We start from the raw sequence: 19109 nt of genomic DNA, 5'->3' as shown, positions 1-19109 counted from the left end.
GAACACAGAAATGAGATACTTCACATTCCAAAGAGAGATCCTATGTGAAGCTGTTTGTCGCAACTGAAATTCCAGATCATATCCAGCGACTACTAAGTGTTACCAGTTTCCCTGGATAAGCAGTTGGGCTTTCTGTCCAATTTCTACTTGAAGCATTGGTTAAAAGATTTTTTTTTTTTTTTTTTTTGCCTCTGCACAACCCCAATCCACATGTTTGTGGAAAGAGCAGTTTGACCCAGGGCCCTTTATTACCTTTTGTAAACACGCAGTCAGCCTCTTTCTGTCCCTGCCAGTTTCTGACTTCTACAGTCCAACCTGCTATATGTTTCCATAGGGCTACTTTCTGTGTGTTTTAAAGAATGTCTCAATTCTATATAATTTCTGGTCTGTAGTAAAATTTCAAATTATTGTATTCTTAGTGAATATTTGCTTCTGTACAAAGATGTACTGGTGGACTTAGGAAGACCTGCCATGTCCCCATACAATGTAAACCATTTTCAATTTTACTATGAACAAGTCTGACACCAGAATGGCTTTATTACATTCTTCTGAACATCTTGACTTATATGCACAGTAGAAAATTCTTAAATTGGCATGAGGCAGTCTTAATAGCCAAAGTTTCCATAGTGACCACTAAGAGTATTAGCCTAAGTTAGGTGTTAAAGAGAAATTATTTTATTTCACATATATCTTAATGCTGTAGTTCTAATTGGAGTACTTTGGAGGTTTTTGACATACCATAAGGCTTGGAGAACTGATGACCATACCTTGTAAATCTAGGTATTGCTAGAAGTTGAGCTTCAGAGGTCAGGAAGTCCAGTAGTAGAAAAGAACAGATAATAGTAGGGAATAAAAAAAATAGTTCATGAGAGAGGTATATCTTAAATACACTGTATACACCTTAAGTATTTAATAATCTCTCATCAGTTATAGTGGTAAGATAATGGGTCTTACGTTTGTACATCAAAATTTCAAAGACCTCAATCTTTTTTATACATGCATTTTCTTAAACAACAGAAAAAAGTGACAATTATTACTCTTTTTCTTATAGACTATGATTTTTTACTGGATTATTTCAAGAGAAGACAGGGTCTAGGGAAATGATCCTTTGGGCACAAGAATACTATCAAGAAATGAAGGTAGATAGAATATAAATGTAAACAGTAATACACTTTGAGCCTAAAAGCTGATTCAAAACTATTCTTGAAAATAATGAAGACTTCCTATTTATTGAAGAAAGTCATTGAGGAGATGGCTTATAATCAGAACATGTTTTAATACAAGTGAATGTCTTGTTTATAAAGTGTCTTCTAGAATTTTTTTTATTTTTAAAATATATAAAGCCACTTCTGTTGGTTTTCTCCTAACGTCCCACTTCCTATGATCCCTTGATTGCTGTAGAATTTTTCAAAACATAACCCCTGCAATAGGAATGAGATTAGAGTAAGAATATATTTTAGGTTCTGCAGTTGCCTTTGAAGGATCCCGATGTTTTGGGGAAACAGGAGAAGATGCTGGGGGCTGCGTACATGCCTGCTACCGTCATTGCTATGGTTACTCCGGCACTCCCTCCCTTCCCTCTATCTGCCACCACTGCTGTAATGGCCAGCTTTGCTTCACTAGACCCAGAGTCAGAAAATTGTCAAGCTGCCGTGGTACCTATCTGACAGTGGTCAGGCTATGCTAAAAATAAAGCTGTCTGGTTCTAAGTCTGTTTCCTGTCACAGTCAGAAATTTAGCAGGTACTCTGCGGGTAAATTAAAAAGAAATTGGTTCAATATTTAACTTCATATAAAAATAGGGTGAAATGAAGGTGGCTGCTGATAAAAACTTAGCCTTAAATTTTAAAAATTGAAGCTCCCTTTTAAAAATAGTTTAATGTATGCATATAAATGCCCCGTCCCCATCTCTTTCTTTATATTGTGGTAATTTCATTAATCATTTTTAATGACTCCTTAAAGAAAGTTGGAATCTTTTTTTTTTTTTCAGATAAAATATTGTTATGTCTTTGAAGGGGACAAAAATAGCATCCCTCTTCCTAGACCAAGTTCGGAACCAACTGAGATATGAAAGAAAGCAGGAAGGCATTGGGGTAAAAAATATCACCTTTGTTACTCATAAATATTGAACCTCAGCCACAGGCAGGGCACAGGACAGTATGTGCAGGCAGTAGACATCACACTCCCAAAGCAAGAGGCAGGAGATGGTCTGTGCATACCCAGCTTTCCTTCCAAACACATCAGATTTGATGGGTCATTCTTTCCTCACAGAATAGTGTGAGGCAGGAAACCTCAGCACTTGGAAGTACTCTCCCACAACATTCACGTAAAACATGGCAATTTCCATCTACCTGTCAAATTTAATTTGTACAGGATATTTTTTAGTTGTGATCCACACAATAATATTGTATTTTAATAGACATCGTTAATATTTCATGTACATACGAACCTAATGTCTTGGAGTTGCAGGCATAAAAATATCTGGACATTTCGAAATACCTGTTATTTGTTTGTTTTTACCTTTTCATCTAAGTATTAATGTAAAAGAAAGAGGGAAACGAATATGGCTCAACCAATTGGGCTCCCATCTACCATATAGGAGGGCCAGGGTTCGATGCCCAGGGCCTACTGGTGAGGGCAAGCTGGCCCACACGGCAAGGTGGCCCACATGGAGTGTCGGCCCATGTGGGAATGCCACCCTGTGCAACAGTGCCCCCCTGCATGGGAATGCCACCCAACGTGGGAAAGCCGCCCCGTGCAGGAGTGCCGATGGACGTGGAGAGCTGGCGCAGTAAGATGACGCAACCAGAGACACAGAGGAGAGATAATAAGATGTTGCACAACAGGGAGATGAGGTGGTGCAAGAGAGTAATCGCCTCTCTCCCACTCCAGAAGGTCCCAGGATTGATTCCCAAAGCTACCTAATGAGAAGACAAGCAGACACGGAAGAACACACAGTGAACAGACACAGAGAACAGACAACAGGGGAATGTGAGGAGAGGGTGGAGAAATAAGTAAATCTTTTAAAAAAAGAAAAAAGAAGGCCCAGCATACTTGTAGTTATAAACGAAATCAAACCAAGTATTTGAGGTAGGATTATAAAATAATACCAAGTGAATTTTTTAGCAAGTTCTAAGTTAAATGCATAATCTATGAATACAGTTCTAAAAGAGTTGTTGAAATGTTCCTTGGCTTACCTGATTGTTATTATATTTTTCTTTCCAGTGAATGTCCAAGTTACATGCCCTAATGTGTCAGTAATACTCTTTCCTATTTAAAGTGCTTGTATTTATAGTTACATATCAAAATAAATCATCATTTGATAGCGCAAACATTTAAGTATATTATAAACTGCGAGTGTCATCTTTTAAAACCTAACTGCCATCGTCTTCCTACAGTTCCTTTGGAAGGACTAAGAAGTCAAAACCAGTTTGAAGAAATGAGATCAAGCTACATTAGAGAGCTTATCAAGGCAATTGGTTTGAGGCAAAAAGGCGTTGTCTCTAGCTCACAGCGTTTCTATCAACTGACAAAACTTCTGGATAACTTGCATGATGTAAGTGTTTTCTTCTACAGAATATCAATGATTCTCTGAATTTCTGTAACTTTTAAAATGGTAAACATAAATTTTAATTTATATGGTTCATTCAAATTTATATTTGTAATTGTGTCCTTAAAAATGTATTTGAATCACATTTCTCAGAGTTTGTATTATCCTTTTTCATTTTTCATGTAGATCACCCACTTATCCTTTCATTAATTAGTGTTTGCACAGTCTGGGGGTAATTTAATGACAGATAGGAGTTTGTTCCTTAATTTGTTCTCAAATATTGTTGCCTAAAGTGAGAAAAGATTGTATACAACAGGAAAAGCAAAGGTGTGGATGTGGAAAATAAGACTCTCACACCATTTTGGATGAAATTGTAAGTTAATAATCTTGCTGATAGACAATGTGGTAGAATATAGCAAAGGTTAAAAATTTTTCATGCTTGTCCAATGTCCACTTTTTAATATTTATCTTTAAGAAATAATCAGGGAAGTATTTAAGATTTATATGGAAAATATTCACCACAGCTTTTCTTATAAAAGAGAGAATAAAAACTAAAAATGCCCAACACTAGAAACAGATCAATAAAATAAATCAATAAAATATCAATAAAACAGATCAATAAAATATGTGGTTAGTCAAGGCATATTGAATAAACTTTTATTGCCACTATGCCCAGGAACCATGCTAAAACAACAGTAAAGGCATAAAAATGCTACCTACTCATCAGGATAAAAGAAAAAGAACAGAGAGGATAGCAGAGATGAGTCATCAATAAATATGGTATAATGGAAAGCGGATGATCAAGTGGCAAAACTGTTTTGAGAATAAAGAAGGCTGAAATTTAGACCTAAAAGGGGCAGCCAACAAGAAACAAAAAAATTCAAACAGCAGAAGCTCAAAAAGATTTTTAAAAATTGAATGGGGGCTGCAAAGAGAAGGACTATTGGAAGTCTGTACAACAAGCAGCTGTAACCCCCTAACCCCACAGCCATCCTGAAGAACTAAGCAGTTACCCCCTCCCCAATCCCAGCAGAAGAGCACAGGTTTAGTTTCCTATGTGGGGAACAGGAATCAAAGAGGCCCTGAACTCAGGGTCCTCAAAGCCAGCAGACAGTGGACGCAATATACCATATTTAAATAGGGAACTAGGTGAAGTTTTTCATATTCAATTGAGAGACCTCAACCCTTTTGCCCTGCTTGATCCCAGAATAATTTCAGAGTTTTGCCCCCAGACAGAGCTTTAGTGGATTTCCTTATAGGTACACTTTCCAAAACTATTAGAAAGACCTAGAGATGCTTACAGGGGCTTTCCTAATGAAAAAGTTGGCTTGCCACCAGTGGTAGTTTTGGCAGAAGCATTGCATTGAGGAAAGGAAAACCAATGCCTGGAGTATGTGTCTAGTACAGTTAAAACAAATCACTGCCCCTTCCCTGATGTAAGCAGTCCACTTTAATCAACCTGCCACCAAGTAGCAGGCTGATCATCTTGGGGAATGGTGCCATTTTGGGGACTGGGTGTGGGTCTCTGCTGCAGGCAGATTGGGCACTCAGCAGTGGCTGTAGCCAGGTTGCCTTGGTAAGGGGAAGTCCATGTTGCTGAGCCCATGCATAACCTCCATTTCTCCAACCACGGTCACTTTGTTCACGAGCCCTTGGGCAATGATGGGGGTTGCTGGGGAAAGAAGCTGACTGCTATCTACAGATCAGGTCATCTTATCCACCTGATTATTAAAAGATTCCTCTGCTGAAGTGACACTCTTGTGAGCAGTCACATGGGGCACAACTATCTTCATATTTTTTGCCCCCTCAGAAAGAGGTGTGCTATCCACATAGCTCTTCCGCAGACCTCTGTCACCAATTTTCCAATTATATCTCTTCCAAGTCCCTGACCATCCAGCCAAACCATTGGTGACAGCCCATGAACCAGTGTACAAATACACCTCTAGCAATTTCTCCTTCCAAACAAAATGAACAACCAGGTGCACTGCTCTGAGTTCTACCCAATGGGTGTCTTTCCCCTTTCCATCGTCCTTCAGTAATGCCCCAGTGCTAAAGCTGTCCACTTTTGGGTGGAACCTGCATATCGTGCAGATCCATCTGTAAACCAGGCCCAAGTTTTCTATTCCTCAGTCAACTGATTATAGGGAACTCCCCAAAAGGCCATAGGTGTGGGCTGGGAAAGAGAAAGTAATGTGGCAGGAGTGGTGACATGGGTATTTAGGCCACTTCTTCATGTAAATTACTTGTGTCTTCAGGACCTGCTTGAGCCTTATCCTGTTTATAACACTTGCATTTGATGATGGAGTGCAGCTGTGCGTGCCCACTTTCATGGTTTGGCGGGTCAGACAGCACCCAGGTCATGATAGGCATCTCAGGTCCAAGCCAGAAGATGCTCCACAGATCCTTCCTGGATAGCATTTCCAATCTTAACTTACACTGAAATGACTGACTGGTTCAATGTTCAATTAAATCCTCACATGGAACACTATTCTCTGGGAACTTGTTTTCTGAAAATTCTGAATTCTCCAAACCATCCATTTCTGGTTTCTTTGTGCCCAGGAGTTCAGTTCTCAGATTATCCTTTTGCTCTTGTATCTTACTATAAACTGCTAGGAGAAATTATGCTGCACTTTCCACATTTAGTTTGGAAATCTCCTCAGCTTAATATCCAAGGTTGTCACTTTCAAATTGTGCCTTTAAACTAACATCAGAACAAAACTCTAAAACAAGGATTGCCTTTCTTCCAGTTTGAAATGACACATTCATTTCTGTATAAGGCCTCATTGGAAGTACCCTTAGAATCCATATTCCTACCAATAGTTTCTTCAAAGCAATCTAAGCCTTTTCTATCAAGCATCTCATAAGTCTTCTAAAATCTATCCCTTACCCATTTAAAGAACTATTTCCATGGTTTTGGTGTTGAAAATAACAGCACCCCACTCCTGGTACTATTTTCAGTTTTAGTTTGCTAAAGAGTTCCAAGGCAATATACTAGAAATAAGTTACTTTTTACAGTGCAGATTTACTTTAACTTATGAGGCCATGAAAGTGTCCAAATCAAAGCATCATCAGGAGATGCTTTCTCCCTAGCTGAAACTGTGAGTGGTCAGGCATATGGTGGCATATGCTCATCTCTCCCCTCTCCTCTGGGGCTCATTGCTTTCAGATTCTGCTTTGGTGGCTCCTGTAAGCTTCCATGTTCTGTCGATTTCTGCTTCTGGCTCCTGGACCCTTGTCTGTCAGCTTCTGGGTATTTCTCTGTATTGCTCTGCATATTCCAGTTTATAAGGGACTTGAGTAAAATAATTAAGAACCACCGTGGGCTACACTTAACTGGAGTAATCAAATCAAGTGGCCCTTAACCTAATCTAATCAATTTAAGGTTCACAGAAATGGACCAATTTAAGAACATAATTTTCTGGGGTCCACAAAAGACTCAAACTGCCACACCACCTAATCATCCTACAGGAAAGCCTGCTCATTGACAAGCACCTCTGTAGCTTACTGACCCATGCTCTCATATGCACACAGATCTATTGGTCAACTTTTTAGGCCTTACTTATAAATATTAACACTCATGCAAAGATTTTGAGCCATTTGAGTCAGCCTCTAAAATGACAGGTTGGAGACAAAAACAAACAAACAAATGAAAGAGTAACTTGAAGGGAAAAGCCCAGTACAGAGAACAGAAGAAAACTTCAAAAATTTTAAGATCCTCAAAGAAATAAAGATGATATTGTATCCATGAACAAGAATAGAAAACATTGAAAAAGAACATTTAGAAAACAAGAAAATACTCTTGGATAATTGAATATAGAAGAGGAGAAATTAAAAATTCAATGGGAGAGTCAACATATAAAGCTGAGGAAGCTCTCAGAAAAAAGGACAAGAAGATGAAGACATGTAAAATTGGAGAGAATAGTAAACATACAAGATCAATCCAGGGAATCTATCCTCCAATTAATAGTAATTTCCATGTGGCGGACTTGGCCCAGTGGTTAGGGCGTCCGTCTACCACATGAGAGGTCCATGGTTCAAACCCCGGGCCTCCTTGACCCATGTGGAGCTGGCCCACGTGCAGTGCTGATGCGCGCAAGGAGTGCCGCCCCATGCAGGTGTGTCCCCGTGCTGGGGAGCCACACACACAAGGAGTGTGCCCTGTAAGGAGAGCCGCCCAGTGCGAAAGAAAGTGCAGCCTGCCTAAGAATGGTGCCGCCCACACGGAGAGCTGACACAACAAGATGACACAACTAAAAGAAACACAGATTCCCTTGCCGCTGACAACAACAGAAGCGGACAAAAAAGAAGATGCAGCAAAGAGACTCAGAGAAAAGACAACTGGGGTGGGGGGGAGGAGGGGAGAGATAAATAAACAAATAAATCTTTAAAAAAAAAATAGTAATTTCCAAAAGGAAGAATAGAGACATCAAGGAGAGAAAATTATATAAGAATTCATAAAAGAAAAGTTGTTGGAACTGAAGAATAGACGTTTTCTGGCTATAAAGTTTCAGCATAGAAGTACAGCACAATTGAAGCTATTAAGCCTATATCAAAGACCCTTACTATAAAATTTCAGCATATCAGTAATGAAGAGAATATCCTAAAATATCCCAATGAAGAACAAAAAGCAATTCACATACAAATGGCCAGGATTAAGAATGTCAAGGGACTTCTCAACAGTAATACTAGAAGCCAGTAGACAATGAAGCAATGCCTTCTGAATTCTGATGGGAAAAAATAGTCAATGAATTTCATTCACAGATAAACCTTCAAAGAACTATGATGGTAGCATAAAAGTATTTCAAGGCATATAAGATTGCAAAGAGTTCACCTAAAATACAGCCTTTCTCAAGAACTACCAGAGAATGCCTTATAAAAAAAACACTGGAATAAACCAGAGAAGTGAAGGATATAACCAAGGAAAGATGCAGAGGGAGGCCCCAGGACAAGAACTTTGACTGGAGCCATAATACAGAGAGTTCTAGAACACCAGCTCCAGGGGAAGAAAGGGGAACTGAGAGATTACTGGCCTGTATGACCATATTGAAATGAATTTTACATTTCTGTCTGAAAATTTAATATTGGGTTTATGATAAATATAGAGAAAACAGCAAACCAAAAAACCAAGGTGATTATCTCTATAAAATAAAAACAAGTCATCTAAGAAAGGAAATGTAATCCAGCAGGAAAAAATAATAATCCTTATAATGTAAATTCTAGGTATTGATTTAGCCAAAAATTGAGGTATAACTATTTAGAGAAAGGGGAGAGGAGAAAGGGTAAGAGTGTGTGATTGAGGTGGGGAGGTGTGGTAAACAAGAGCTTAATCCTCACTTTCCATAGTAGCTCACTTAAAATTTTTCTATATTTTAAACTGGAAAATAAAACTGAAGAAGTTCAGGGAGGTGGAATAAGAATGGAAAGAAGTAAATCAGGAAACCACTGGGTTTTATTGTGCTGTTGTTGCTATTGTTGTTTTTGTTGTTATAAATCTTAATAGTACTATTTGACTTTTAAAATCATGTATAATAATTACTTTGATAAAAATAGATTTAAAATCAATTTGTTGGGTTGTTTCTTTATTGACATGGGAAGAGTCAATGTATTGTTATGTGAAAAAGCCAGATTTGCAAATAGAATTTATGAAATGATTGTATTTTTGAAATATACATTAATTTTGTATGTATACTTGGGTATGTCTGTCTACATGTATTTAAAGAAAAAAGAAATTTGAAAGAAATGCACCAAACTGTTCACATTGGTCATCATGAGAGATTATGATAAGTTTCACTCCTTTAAATGTTTCCATATCAATAGAATGTTTCATAATGTGGATGTCATATTTTAGAAAACTAGGGAGTAGAGGAAGCTGTTTTCATTTCAATCAGAAGAAAAGAAAACATGTTGACAAATATTTATATTGCTAGAAAAATAAGTTGCCCTGTTTGAATAGCATATAAATTTATTCTTTTTCTTACCTGTTTCTTACCCATTTGTTAAACCAACAGCTTGTCAAACAGCTTCATCTGTACTGCTTGAATACATTTATCCAGTCCCGAGCACTGTCTGTTGAATTCCCAGAGATGATGTCTGAAGTTATTGCGGCACAGTTACCCAAGATCTTGGCAGGGATGGTGAAACCACTTCTCTTTCATAAAAAGTGAATGTCATATTTTTCTTTAAAAGAATTAAATTTTGTGGAATGTCTTTATGTTTATGTTTTGGTCAAGATTACGACGTGTCAAGTTTTTACATACTCTGCTCAAAGCCTTACATTTATAACATAATGTGTGTACATTGGAGAAAAAATTGTGAGATTCTAATTACTTTCTTTATAAAGCATAATTAGAATCTTCATGTGTTTTGTGTATCCCTAGTTTCTTTAAAAATTAACATGATTCAAGAAGTCCTAAAATAGATTTTAAAGGAAACTTAATCTTATCCATCTTATTTCCCACCTTTCAGGTGAGGATTTTTAACTTTTGCACCTTACAAATCTTCTACTTTAGAGAAAAGAGTCTTACTGATAATAATAAAAAGCTTATATATGTTTCTTCTAGGTAGTTCCCTCTGTCTCCTTGATGATATTTCCACAAATGAACCTTTAAAATGGTATGCAAAATTTTGTCTATATGAGTGTATATATATTTTTGTGAGAATATTCATAATCTCTATCAGATTTTCAAAGGGGCTTTTAACGCAAAAAAAAAAAAAAATGCAGGGAAAGAGTTAAAAATCTGTCTATTTTGACTGCTGTTTCTCCCAGTAGGAACAACAGCTCCTATATCTTAAATGTCCCCCAGATTGGAAACCAATCGCTAAGGAAGTGATTAAGTAGAGTGGTATCATTATAGTAGCAGTATTATGAGTTTTGTACTGTTTTAACTAACTTTTTTGGAGAGGAAGTAATCTTTTAATAAGATACTATGATTAGAAATAGAAAACCAGAAGTGTCTGCAGTTTAACTCCACTTTTACCATCTGTGGCAAATGAAGTCACTTCACCTACTGATTCTCAGTTTCCTCACCTTTAAAACTGGCATAATATCATCTTTCCTGCCAGATGCTCCTTTTTAGTATCCTAACATCTTCTACCAAAAAGAAAGGAAAGAAAGAAATGAGGAAGAGAGAAAGAGAGAGAAAAAGGGAGGGAGGGAGAGAGAGGAATATTCTTTCTCTACTCCTCAAAAAGTTAAGATGATGCTGTTTTTCCCTGGGACATAATAGAAGAATTTTTGAGTGCCTTTAACCTAGTTCTAAGCTAGATGCTTCAGGAAATAGTAGATGCTTGTTTAAAATAATATAGAGGACAGCAGGTGTAGCTCACTAGTTGGGCACCTGCTTCACATGTATGAGGTCCTGGGTTCAATCCCAGGTACTTCCTAAAAATAAATAAATAAAAAAATATAAAAACAATATAAGCCATCAAAATAACTAAAAAACATACACTTCATAATTTTATATGAACAGAAATCATTCCTTTAGAAGAAAAAGAGAGCTCTTTGTCAAGGTGAGTCACTGGAGACTCATTCTTTTAAATAGAAAATATAAAGAGGAGAAAATCAAGTATATACCACTTTCACTCAAGTTATAAACTGGTGAGAGTCACATATTTTCAATCATTCTATCATTCTCTTTTCTAGGTAATTTATATCAGTTTTAGGCACACAGACAGACATCTTAGTCATGTATGTGTGTGTATAACATTTTTAGCAATTCAGAGAAACTGGTAGACTCTATTTTCTTTTTCTATATTTCTTTAAAAGTGGATATTGTTGTGGACTTTATCATAAGCACAAAAGAATGAGAAAATGATGATTTTGAAACTCTTCCACTTTTCCAGGTAGCGTGTTCTGAGACTAGGGCCTTATGTAGCTCTATCAGGGCCCTCCCTGAGCTTTCAGGAGGTGAGTTCCCAGAGGACAGGGCTCCAGGGGAGGGTTCCACGGAACAACCCTTTGCTAAAGGGGCTGTGCCCGAATAGGGTGCATCAGCCATATCCGCAGAGGTAAGGCTTGGAAATGCAGTTAAGCACGAAGGATCTGTGGAAAGTTCTACTGTCTGATGTCTGATTGGACCTCCTGGAACTGTATAGAAAGCCAGCAAGTGTTTTGAAAATTTATATAAACAGGGCAATGCCTGAAAGGAACAGAAAAGGGACAAAGAAAAGAAGAATGACTTTCAAGGGCAGAACCCATGGAAGCCAAAGTCTTGAACAAATAGAAGTCCTCAGGCCAAGAGAATGGGCTCCCATGGGGCTCATGGAGAGCCTGGCCACCATCCAGGTGATCAAGGTGGATAGAGCCTACTCCCTATTTGGGGAAATGCTGGCTCCTGGCAAGCATTTGGAAGGGGTAGGGCTGCCACTCCATCTGGCCTAGAGGACAAAGCATCCAGCCCAAGATGGCTCTCTGACCTCTAGATCTAATGACGTTTGCCCTGCTGGGTTTCGGAATGGTGTGGGACCGATGATCCTGTTTCCCCTCCAGTTTCTTCCTTTTAGAATGGGACTGTCTAACCCATGCCTTTCCCACCATTTTATATTGGAGGTAGATAACGTAGTCTTAAAAAAAATTTTTATTACGGAAGTTGTGAACTTACAAAACAATCATGCACATGTACAGAATTCCTGTGATCACTTGTTTTTGAGGTTTCACAGGTCCAGGGGAAAGGAATTTTGCCCCAGGATGGGGTGCACCCATAAGTAATTCTGATGAGACTTTATACTTAGCATTTTTCTAAACTGGCTTAAAGCTTTGTCATGTTGTGATGGAATTGATTTGTTTTGCATATGGGAAAGACATGGCCTTTTGGGGTCCAGAAAGTGGACTGTTGGGAATTGAAACATGCCCACAAAAGGCATGGTCAGGTCCCAACCCCTGGTCCTGTGGGTGAGAACCCATTTGTAAATAGGACCTTTGAAGAAGTTGAGGTGCACCCAATCTGAATACAGGGGGCCTTAATCCAATATGGATGAGGTCCTTCCAAGCAAAGGACATTGGACACACAAAGACACAAGTCAAGGCGAGCAGCCAGAAGCTGGAAGTCACAGAACCAGGAAGAGAAAGAAGACACTACCGTGTGCCCTGCCACGTGACAGTGAAGCCAGGGACCAAGGACACTGGCAGCCAGCTTTTGGGGAAAATGCATTGCTTTAGTGAGGCCTCAATTTTGGATTCCTCCTAGTCTCAAAACCGTGAGCTAATAAATTCCCATTGTTTAAGTCCATCCATTGTATGGTATTTGTTTCAGCAGCTGGGAACAGACCTTATCTTACAAATAAAACATACTACCTTATGTCGATTAATCGTTAAGGAGAAAATCAAAATAATTTTTGTTAACGATGTACAAAAAATGTACTGAAGTTTTAAATTTCTTAATGTACTTTTAATTACCCATTCCCTTCAACTGATAAGAACTTGGAAGGAGCAATAACATAGAATATTCTTAAGGAATGTTAGTGACCAAAACAAGGTAAAGTGATTTCATCTGATCAAAAGGTTTGGCAAAGTAACGATACCCTGTTGTTTACCAATAAGTTCTTCAATTGACAAACAGTCAACGATGAGATAACGATAGTGAGCTTTCACAGGGCATTTAAAATAGGGATAAAAATTAGCTCCAACCGAGGCCCATGGCTTGGGTACATTAGATCTATGGGAAAAATATCACAGGTAATGCACACACTTACAACTCTTGGTTATAACATTCAAGGATAATGTACTATATGTTTAGTATAAAAACATTCTCTTCCTTACGATACCTGTCTACGTCTCTGGCTTTTGGCGTTACAACACACTCTTGCCTGAAACTTGGTTCTTCGGCACCTTACACATACACACACACCATGTGTCAGGCCAAATTTATTTTTCCTAAAAAGATAATTATGCCAATTCCTTGCCCTATCTCAGTGATTCTCAACCATATCCACATATTAGAATCTCTAAGCGAGCTTTTAAAAATCAGTGTCACTTGGGCTGTGTCCCCAGGATGATCCTTTAATTGGTCCACTCTCCTTATGAACGCAGGCACATAATAAGTACTCTGAAATAGTGTGGAAGCCTCAATTACTATAACAGTCTTCTCTTTTTCCTCCACTGTCAGACAATCATCTTACGTATCAGCCATGAAAATTATTTTACCATAGATTTTCTGCCCTTTGACACCACTTTAACTCCTATGTCAATCTTCAAGACTCAGTTCAAACCTTTCCTTAAAGGTTTCCTCGAGTCCAGGCAATGAAATCCTTCTCAGGGTCACCTGGAATCTTGTGCACAGTGTGTTGTTCTATACTCCCCGCTCTTAAAGTCTGTGAGCTCCCCTGACATGAGGTAGTGTCTGTTGACTGCAGAGCTGAGACCCATTTCTCCATCTTTGGCATTGCCGTGGTCCAGCATTCTTTGCTTTGTCATTGCAAGTCTCTCTATCACTGCACGACTCAGTAAAGAAACATTATCATGTCTCTTCCATGCTCCCTTATCTTAACGGTTGAATGAGCTCACTTTTTAACCTAATTCTTGTTACTGTGAGTTAAAACAATATTTGGTGATACAAATCCTATTGCATCAGCACATATTTCATTTCCAAAATAATTTCGAAATTTCCTGAATTCAGCAGCCTGTGGGGAATAGATATGTGGTGGTCAATAGGTTAGGTTTTCGTTTGTTTAGCTTTACTTTTTTACTTGTATCTATTTTGTGTGTGTGTGTGTGTGTGTTATAAGATACACAGATCACAAAAAATGTTACATTAAAAAATATAAGAGGTTCCCGTATACCCCCCACTCACACACACACCCACTCCTCCCACATCAACAACTTCTTTCATCATTGTGGCACATTCATTGCATTTGGTGAATAGGTTTTGGAGCACTGCTGCCCTTCATGGATTATAGTTTACATTGTAGTTTACACTCTCTCCTAGTCCATTCAGTGGGTTATGGCAGAATGTATAATGTCCTGCATCTGTCCCTGCAATATCACTTAGGACAACTCCAAGTCCCGAAAATGCCCCCACATCACATCTCTTCTTCCCTTTCCCTGCCCTCAGCAACTACCATGGCCACTTTCTCCACATCAATGCTACAGTTTCTTCCATTACTAGAAGTTTTAGATTACAGAAAGTTACATCAAAAATGTAGGAGATTCCCATGTCTACCCCCTCTACCTCCCACATTTCCCCCTATAAATAACATCTTACATTAGTGTGGTACATTTGTTACAATTGATGAACACATGTTGAAACATTGTACTAACCGTCATCTATAGCTTACATTATAGTTTACACTTCGCACTGTACAATTTTATAGGTTTTGACAAAATGTATAATGGCCTGTATCTTCCATTGCAGTGTCATCATGCAGGACAATTCCAATGCCCTAAAAATGCCCCATGGTAACACCTGTTCTTCTCTCTCCCTTCCCTCTGGACCTCTGGTGACTACTATCTTTATATTGATGTTAAAAGTTCTTCTGTTATTACAATCATAATAAGTCTACTTTGGTCCATGGTTGCATTCCCCACTTATGTTTGTCAGTTCCTCAGTCTTGAGGATTTAGGGATGATAATGCCCACTCTGCTTCAAATTGAGAGGGGGCTTAGATCATGTAGGGCCGATGGAAGGAACTGTTCAGCTGGCAATTTTCTTGTTGTGGTCACTGTTTTGGTTTGCAACATCCGAAGCATGTCTGATATGCTTGACATTGATCTTGATTCACAATGTTGATGTATAAACACTCAGATTTAATATTTGCGGCTAAGTTGTATTTTTTAAAGAACAAGAACATGACATCACCAGATGGAAGATATCTATTATTCCCACCTACCAGTGTCTTCATTACTATGTAGTCATCATAAACTTTATTTTCATTTTACAGGTCATGCTCTTTCTGGTAGCTCTAAAGTGAAAAGAAATCTTCAGAAGACAGGTTATGTATCAGAAAATACTTGGTTACTGAAATAGATTATTGCGCTAATGAAAATGCTTCCTTTAAAAATGTTTGAGACACCATTTGCGTCTTAAGTAATTATAACCGTACTATAAATTATGTATCAAAAATTTTACAAGGCTTTTAATGTTTAAAAGCACAGCACTTCTTAATTAAGGCAATGTTATTATTTTTCACATTTAACATTAAAAGAAAATGTTACACAGATGATATGCAAATGTGACTGACAATATGTTTTCTGCAAAAATCTTGCTTTTGAAATAGCTGCGGGATCAATCTGTGATTTCGAAATTATCACAGCTACTGTGATACACATACTGTGAAGAAAGCTGACCCAGGTCTGCACCCCACTTCTCTGCCACTTACTAGCTAGAGTGGCTTGAGCAAGTCATTTAACTCTCTGATTAAACCTGTCCTTGCCCAATTGTTTGGTGGTTAATAGAAATGGAAGTATTGTTCAGAAATAACAGCTGCTACTATTTTCATTAAACCAAAGGTCTGGCTATCATTTTTCTCAAATTAATCAGCTATATTTTATCGTGAAACCAAGAAATCGAGAATACCCAGTTAGTTCAGTGGTGTCTTTATGTACATATGGTACATTTGATTATTGTATATGAAATTATGGCTAGAAATAGTCAATTTCTTTCCCTGAAAAGGTGGAGTCTTTTGGCTTTGGTACCTACTTTATCAGAAATCTAAAGAACCTAGCATCCTTTCATTAAAATATGTTAAGAGTAAATTATAATGATTTTGATGTTTTTAAAGAATTTCTATTAAATACAAAGAGCTTTACTGGAACCTAAGTCTAAAACTTATAGTATATACTACATGTTCAGATTATTTTTACTATTTAAGTAGACACAGTGCCTTTTGTGCTAAGAAGCACTCAAAATTCCACAAAAAAACTTTTTTACATTTAAAAATCTCCCATTTTTATATACAATGATCACGCAATCATGTCTCCATTGACAAAATGGACAAGCAGACAGATCAAGGAGGGAATAACTCTATTTTACCCATTCTTAGTGGATAATTTCTGGACCTCTTCAGTTTTACATGAAATTCACAGCCAGATAATCTGCTTACTTTCTCTGGACTACGTCATGACATTCCCAGTGGAGGTGATTTTACGGAGGTTTTACAGAGGTTTCCTCACTCAAAGTTGGGTAACCGCCCCCCCAACGGATCTCCCCTGGCATCTACCATCTACTTAATGTAGCATCATTCCATACTCCCTGATCCTTGACAAATCCAAAATTTACTAAAATGTGCCAAAGTAAATAGATTACCCACACCATATTATTGACTCCAGTTCCACCAGGATTGGTTTTTATCCCATAATATTAATCCACATTGAATCGGGCCTAGATAATCATGTTCAGGTTTGGATGACAGCCCTACCTAAGATGAGAACGGTTCTTACCTGGCCCTACTATTTTTTTTTTTTGTCTTTATTTTTTTAATGTTACATTCAAAAAACATGAGGTTCCCATATACCCCCCACCCCCCTCACCCCACTCCTCCCCCCATAACAACAACCTCCTCCATCATCATGAGACATTCATTGCACTTGGTGAATACATCTCTGAGCACCGCTGCACCTCATGGTCAATGGTCCACACCATAGCCCACACTCTTCCACAGTCCACCCAGTGGGCCATGGGAGGATATACAGTGTCCGGTATCTGTCCCCCCAGCACCACCCAGGACAACTCCAAGAACCTGTAACTCCACAGTTAGGCCTGATCAGGTGTTTGTAAAGCTTGAAAACGTACCCTCCCTGTCCTTGAACGTACCCTCCCTGGCCTGGAGAAGGTAACAATTTCAGGCTTGGTGATAGTTTAAGAGCAGTGATTCTCTGACTGCCCCATAGCTAGCTCTGCTCCCTTGGGAAGATGACGACTTCCACGAGCTCTGGGCACTTCCTGCGGGCTGCACCAGGCTGGTTGCAGCCTCTGGCAGTTGTGGAGTTTGAAACGGTTACAGGGCTGCTGGATTAGTCCCAGAATGTCAACCTCATTTTCAATTTACTGGCTCTTGTTGTTTTATGTCATGCTGACCTTACTGTTAAACGGGTTTGTTTGCTTTCTCTCCACTCATGGGCAAATGGGGAAAGCATGACTTTTAAGCTGGCTGAAAACTGTAACTGAGAAAGCACTTTCAGAGAGATGTGAATTAGGTGGTGTAAAAAGCATACCCTGGCCATTGTGTTAACCAAAGTGTATGGTATGATTAACCCTGCAGTTTGATATGGACGCCGCACTCCATGTTTAGAAAGATAGGAGTAAAATATTGAAATGGTATTGTAAATAGCTGTCAGCACATGCACTGTAATGTAACTTATTTCTATAATCTTTTGAAATCATTCTTACTACATCAAATCCTGACGTATCCAAGTTACCCAATGTAAATTATTCTACATAAAAGACACTTAAGTCTATCCATCTTGTTTACTTACCTATGAGTTTTTATGGTTATAATTTATAAAAAGCAGTAGTTTTATACTTTTTGCCACTAAAGATACCTTCTATTAACACCCCCTGCCCAGAAAAGCTTATATTTTAAACTGTGATTCCACCAAACAGTATTCCTATTAAGAGATAGATTTATTTTTTAATGTTTTATCATTCAAAGACATATCAGTTAGAGCTGTGAGAAGCCTAATTGAGTTTAACTGAGTAACAGTTATGTCCATACTAATTTCATATATTTTGTGCTTTAACTTGGTAGATATAGGATTTTATTAGTTTTTTATATAATAGTAACAAAATTAATCAATAGACTTCTATCGCAGCCTTCCCAAATCTAGGTTACTACTGGAAATTTGAGGCCATAATATATTAAATTAAATTAAATTTTCTTCTTCTAAGAGTTTTTATGGTTCATGAGAAGGACCAAAATTATCTGCAGAGTTAATATGAGTGTACCATGTCCCTGTTGAAGCAGAGATATATGTGCAGCTCTGTTTATTCTCCAGTAGCATAAAATTACGATACAGAATTTAAGTGGCAACCCATTTATTTGATATGATGAGGGGCAGAAAGAGATTTTCACATGGCATACTTTTATTTTGGAAAGAGTTCATGTGACTTAAAGTAGAATGATGTACTCCCCTAAAAAACTTAATTTTTTCCCCTTGAATATTGAGCAAATAATTATTCTTATAATAGAAAATATGGGTAAGTCTCTACAGTTGTATCACTCTAAATGCCATAGAAGATACCACTCAGTATCCAAACATAAAACATAAATATGCTCAGAGACTTTTGAATAAGTCTTTTAAGTCTTACTGAATAAGTATTTTAAGACTTTTGAGTAAGAAAATAAATTATTTTCAAAGTTGAGGCTACATAGTTTAGGAAAAAAATGAACACTGAAAGTAAGATCAAAGTGTTCTTTCCAACTCTAAAACTACACACTTTCTGTTAATCGTTTACATCAACAAAACATAGCCCATTCTCAGCTGTCTGTGATAATATAAGAAAAATAGGATCCAAAAAAACCAAAACGAAATGTTTTTTGCAAAGTTGAAAATATCTAGGTTAGGCATCATTTTATTCTTCAGCAAATAGGAAGCATTTTACTGTGCTGTGCTCCAGTCACTACACCAG

At 37.9% G+C, this 19109-nt stretch overlaps 1 protein-coding gene across 2 annotated transcripts in view; it reads left to right on the top strand.

The window, feature by feature from the left end:
- PGR (progesterone receptor) overlaps positions 1-15703 on the top strand; it is an 89558-nt gene extending 73855 nt beyond the window's left edge. For both annotated transcript variants that reach the window (XM_058289406.2, XM_058289405.2), the window contains 2 exons: positions 3398-3555; positions 9558-15703. In XM_058289406.2, coding sequence (XP_058145389.1) covers positions 3398-3555; positions 9558-9713 — 314 coding nt within the window. In that variant the 3' untranslated portion in view covers positions 9714-15703. The remainder of the gene's footprint in view (positions 1-3397; positions 3556-9557) is intronic.
- Positions 15704-19109: the final 3406 nt, after the last annotated feature.

Source organism: Dasypus novemcinctus, chromosome 27 (genome assembly GCF_030445035.2).
Source record: "Dasypus novemcinctus isolate mDasNov1 chromosome 27, mDasNov1.1.hap2, whole genome shotgun sequence".
Taxonomy (NCBI): domain Eukaryota; kingdom Metazoa; phylum Chordata; class Mammalia; order Cingulata; family Dasypodidae; genus Dasypus; species Dasypus novemcinctus.
This window is presented reverse-complemented; position numbering and strand designations above follow the sequence as displayed.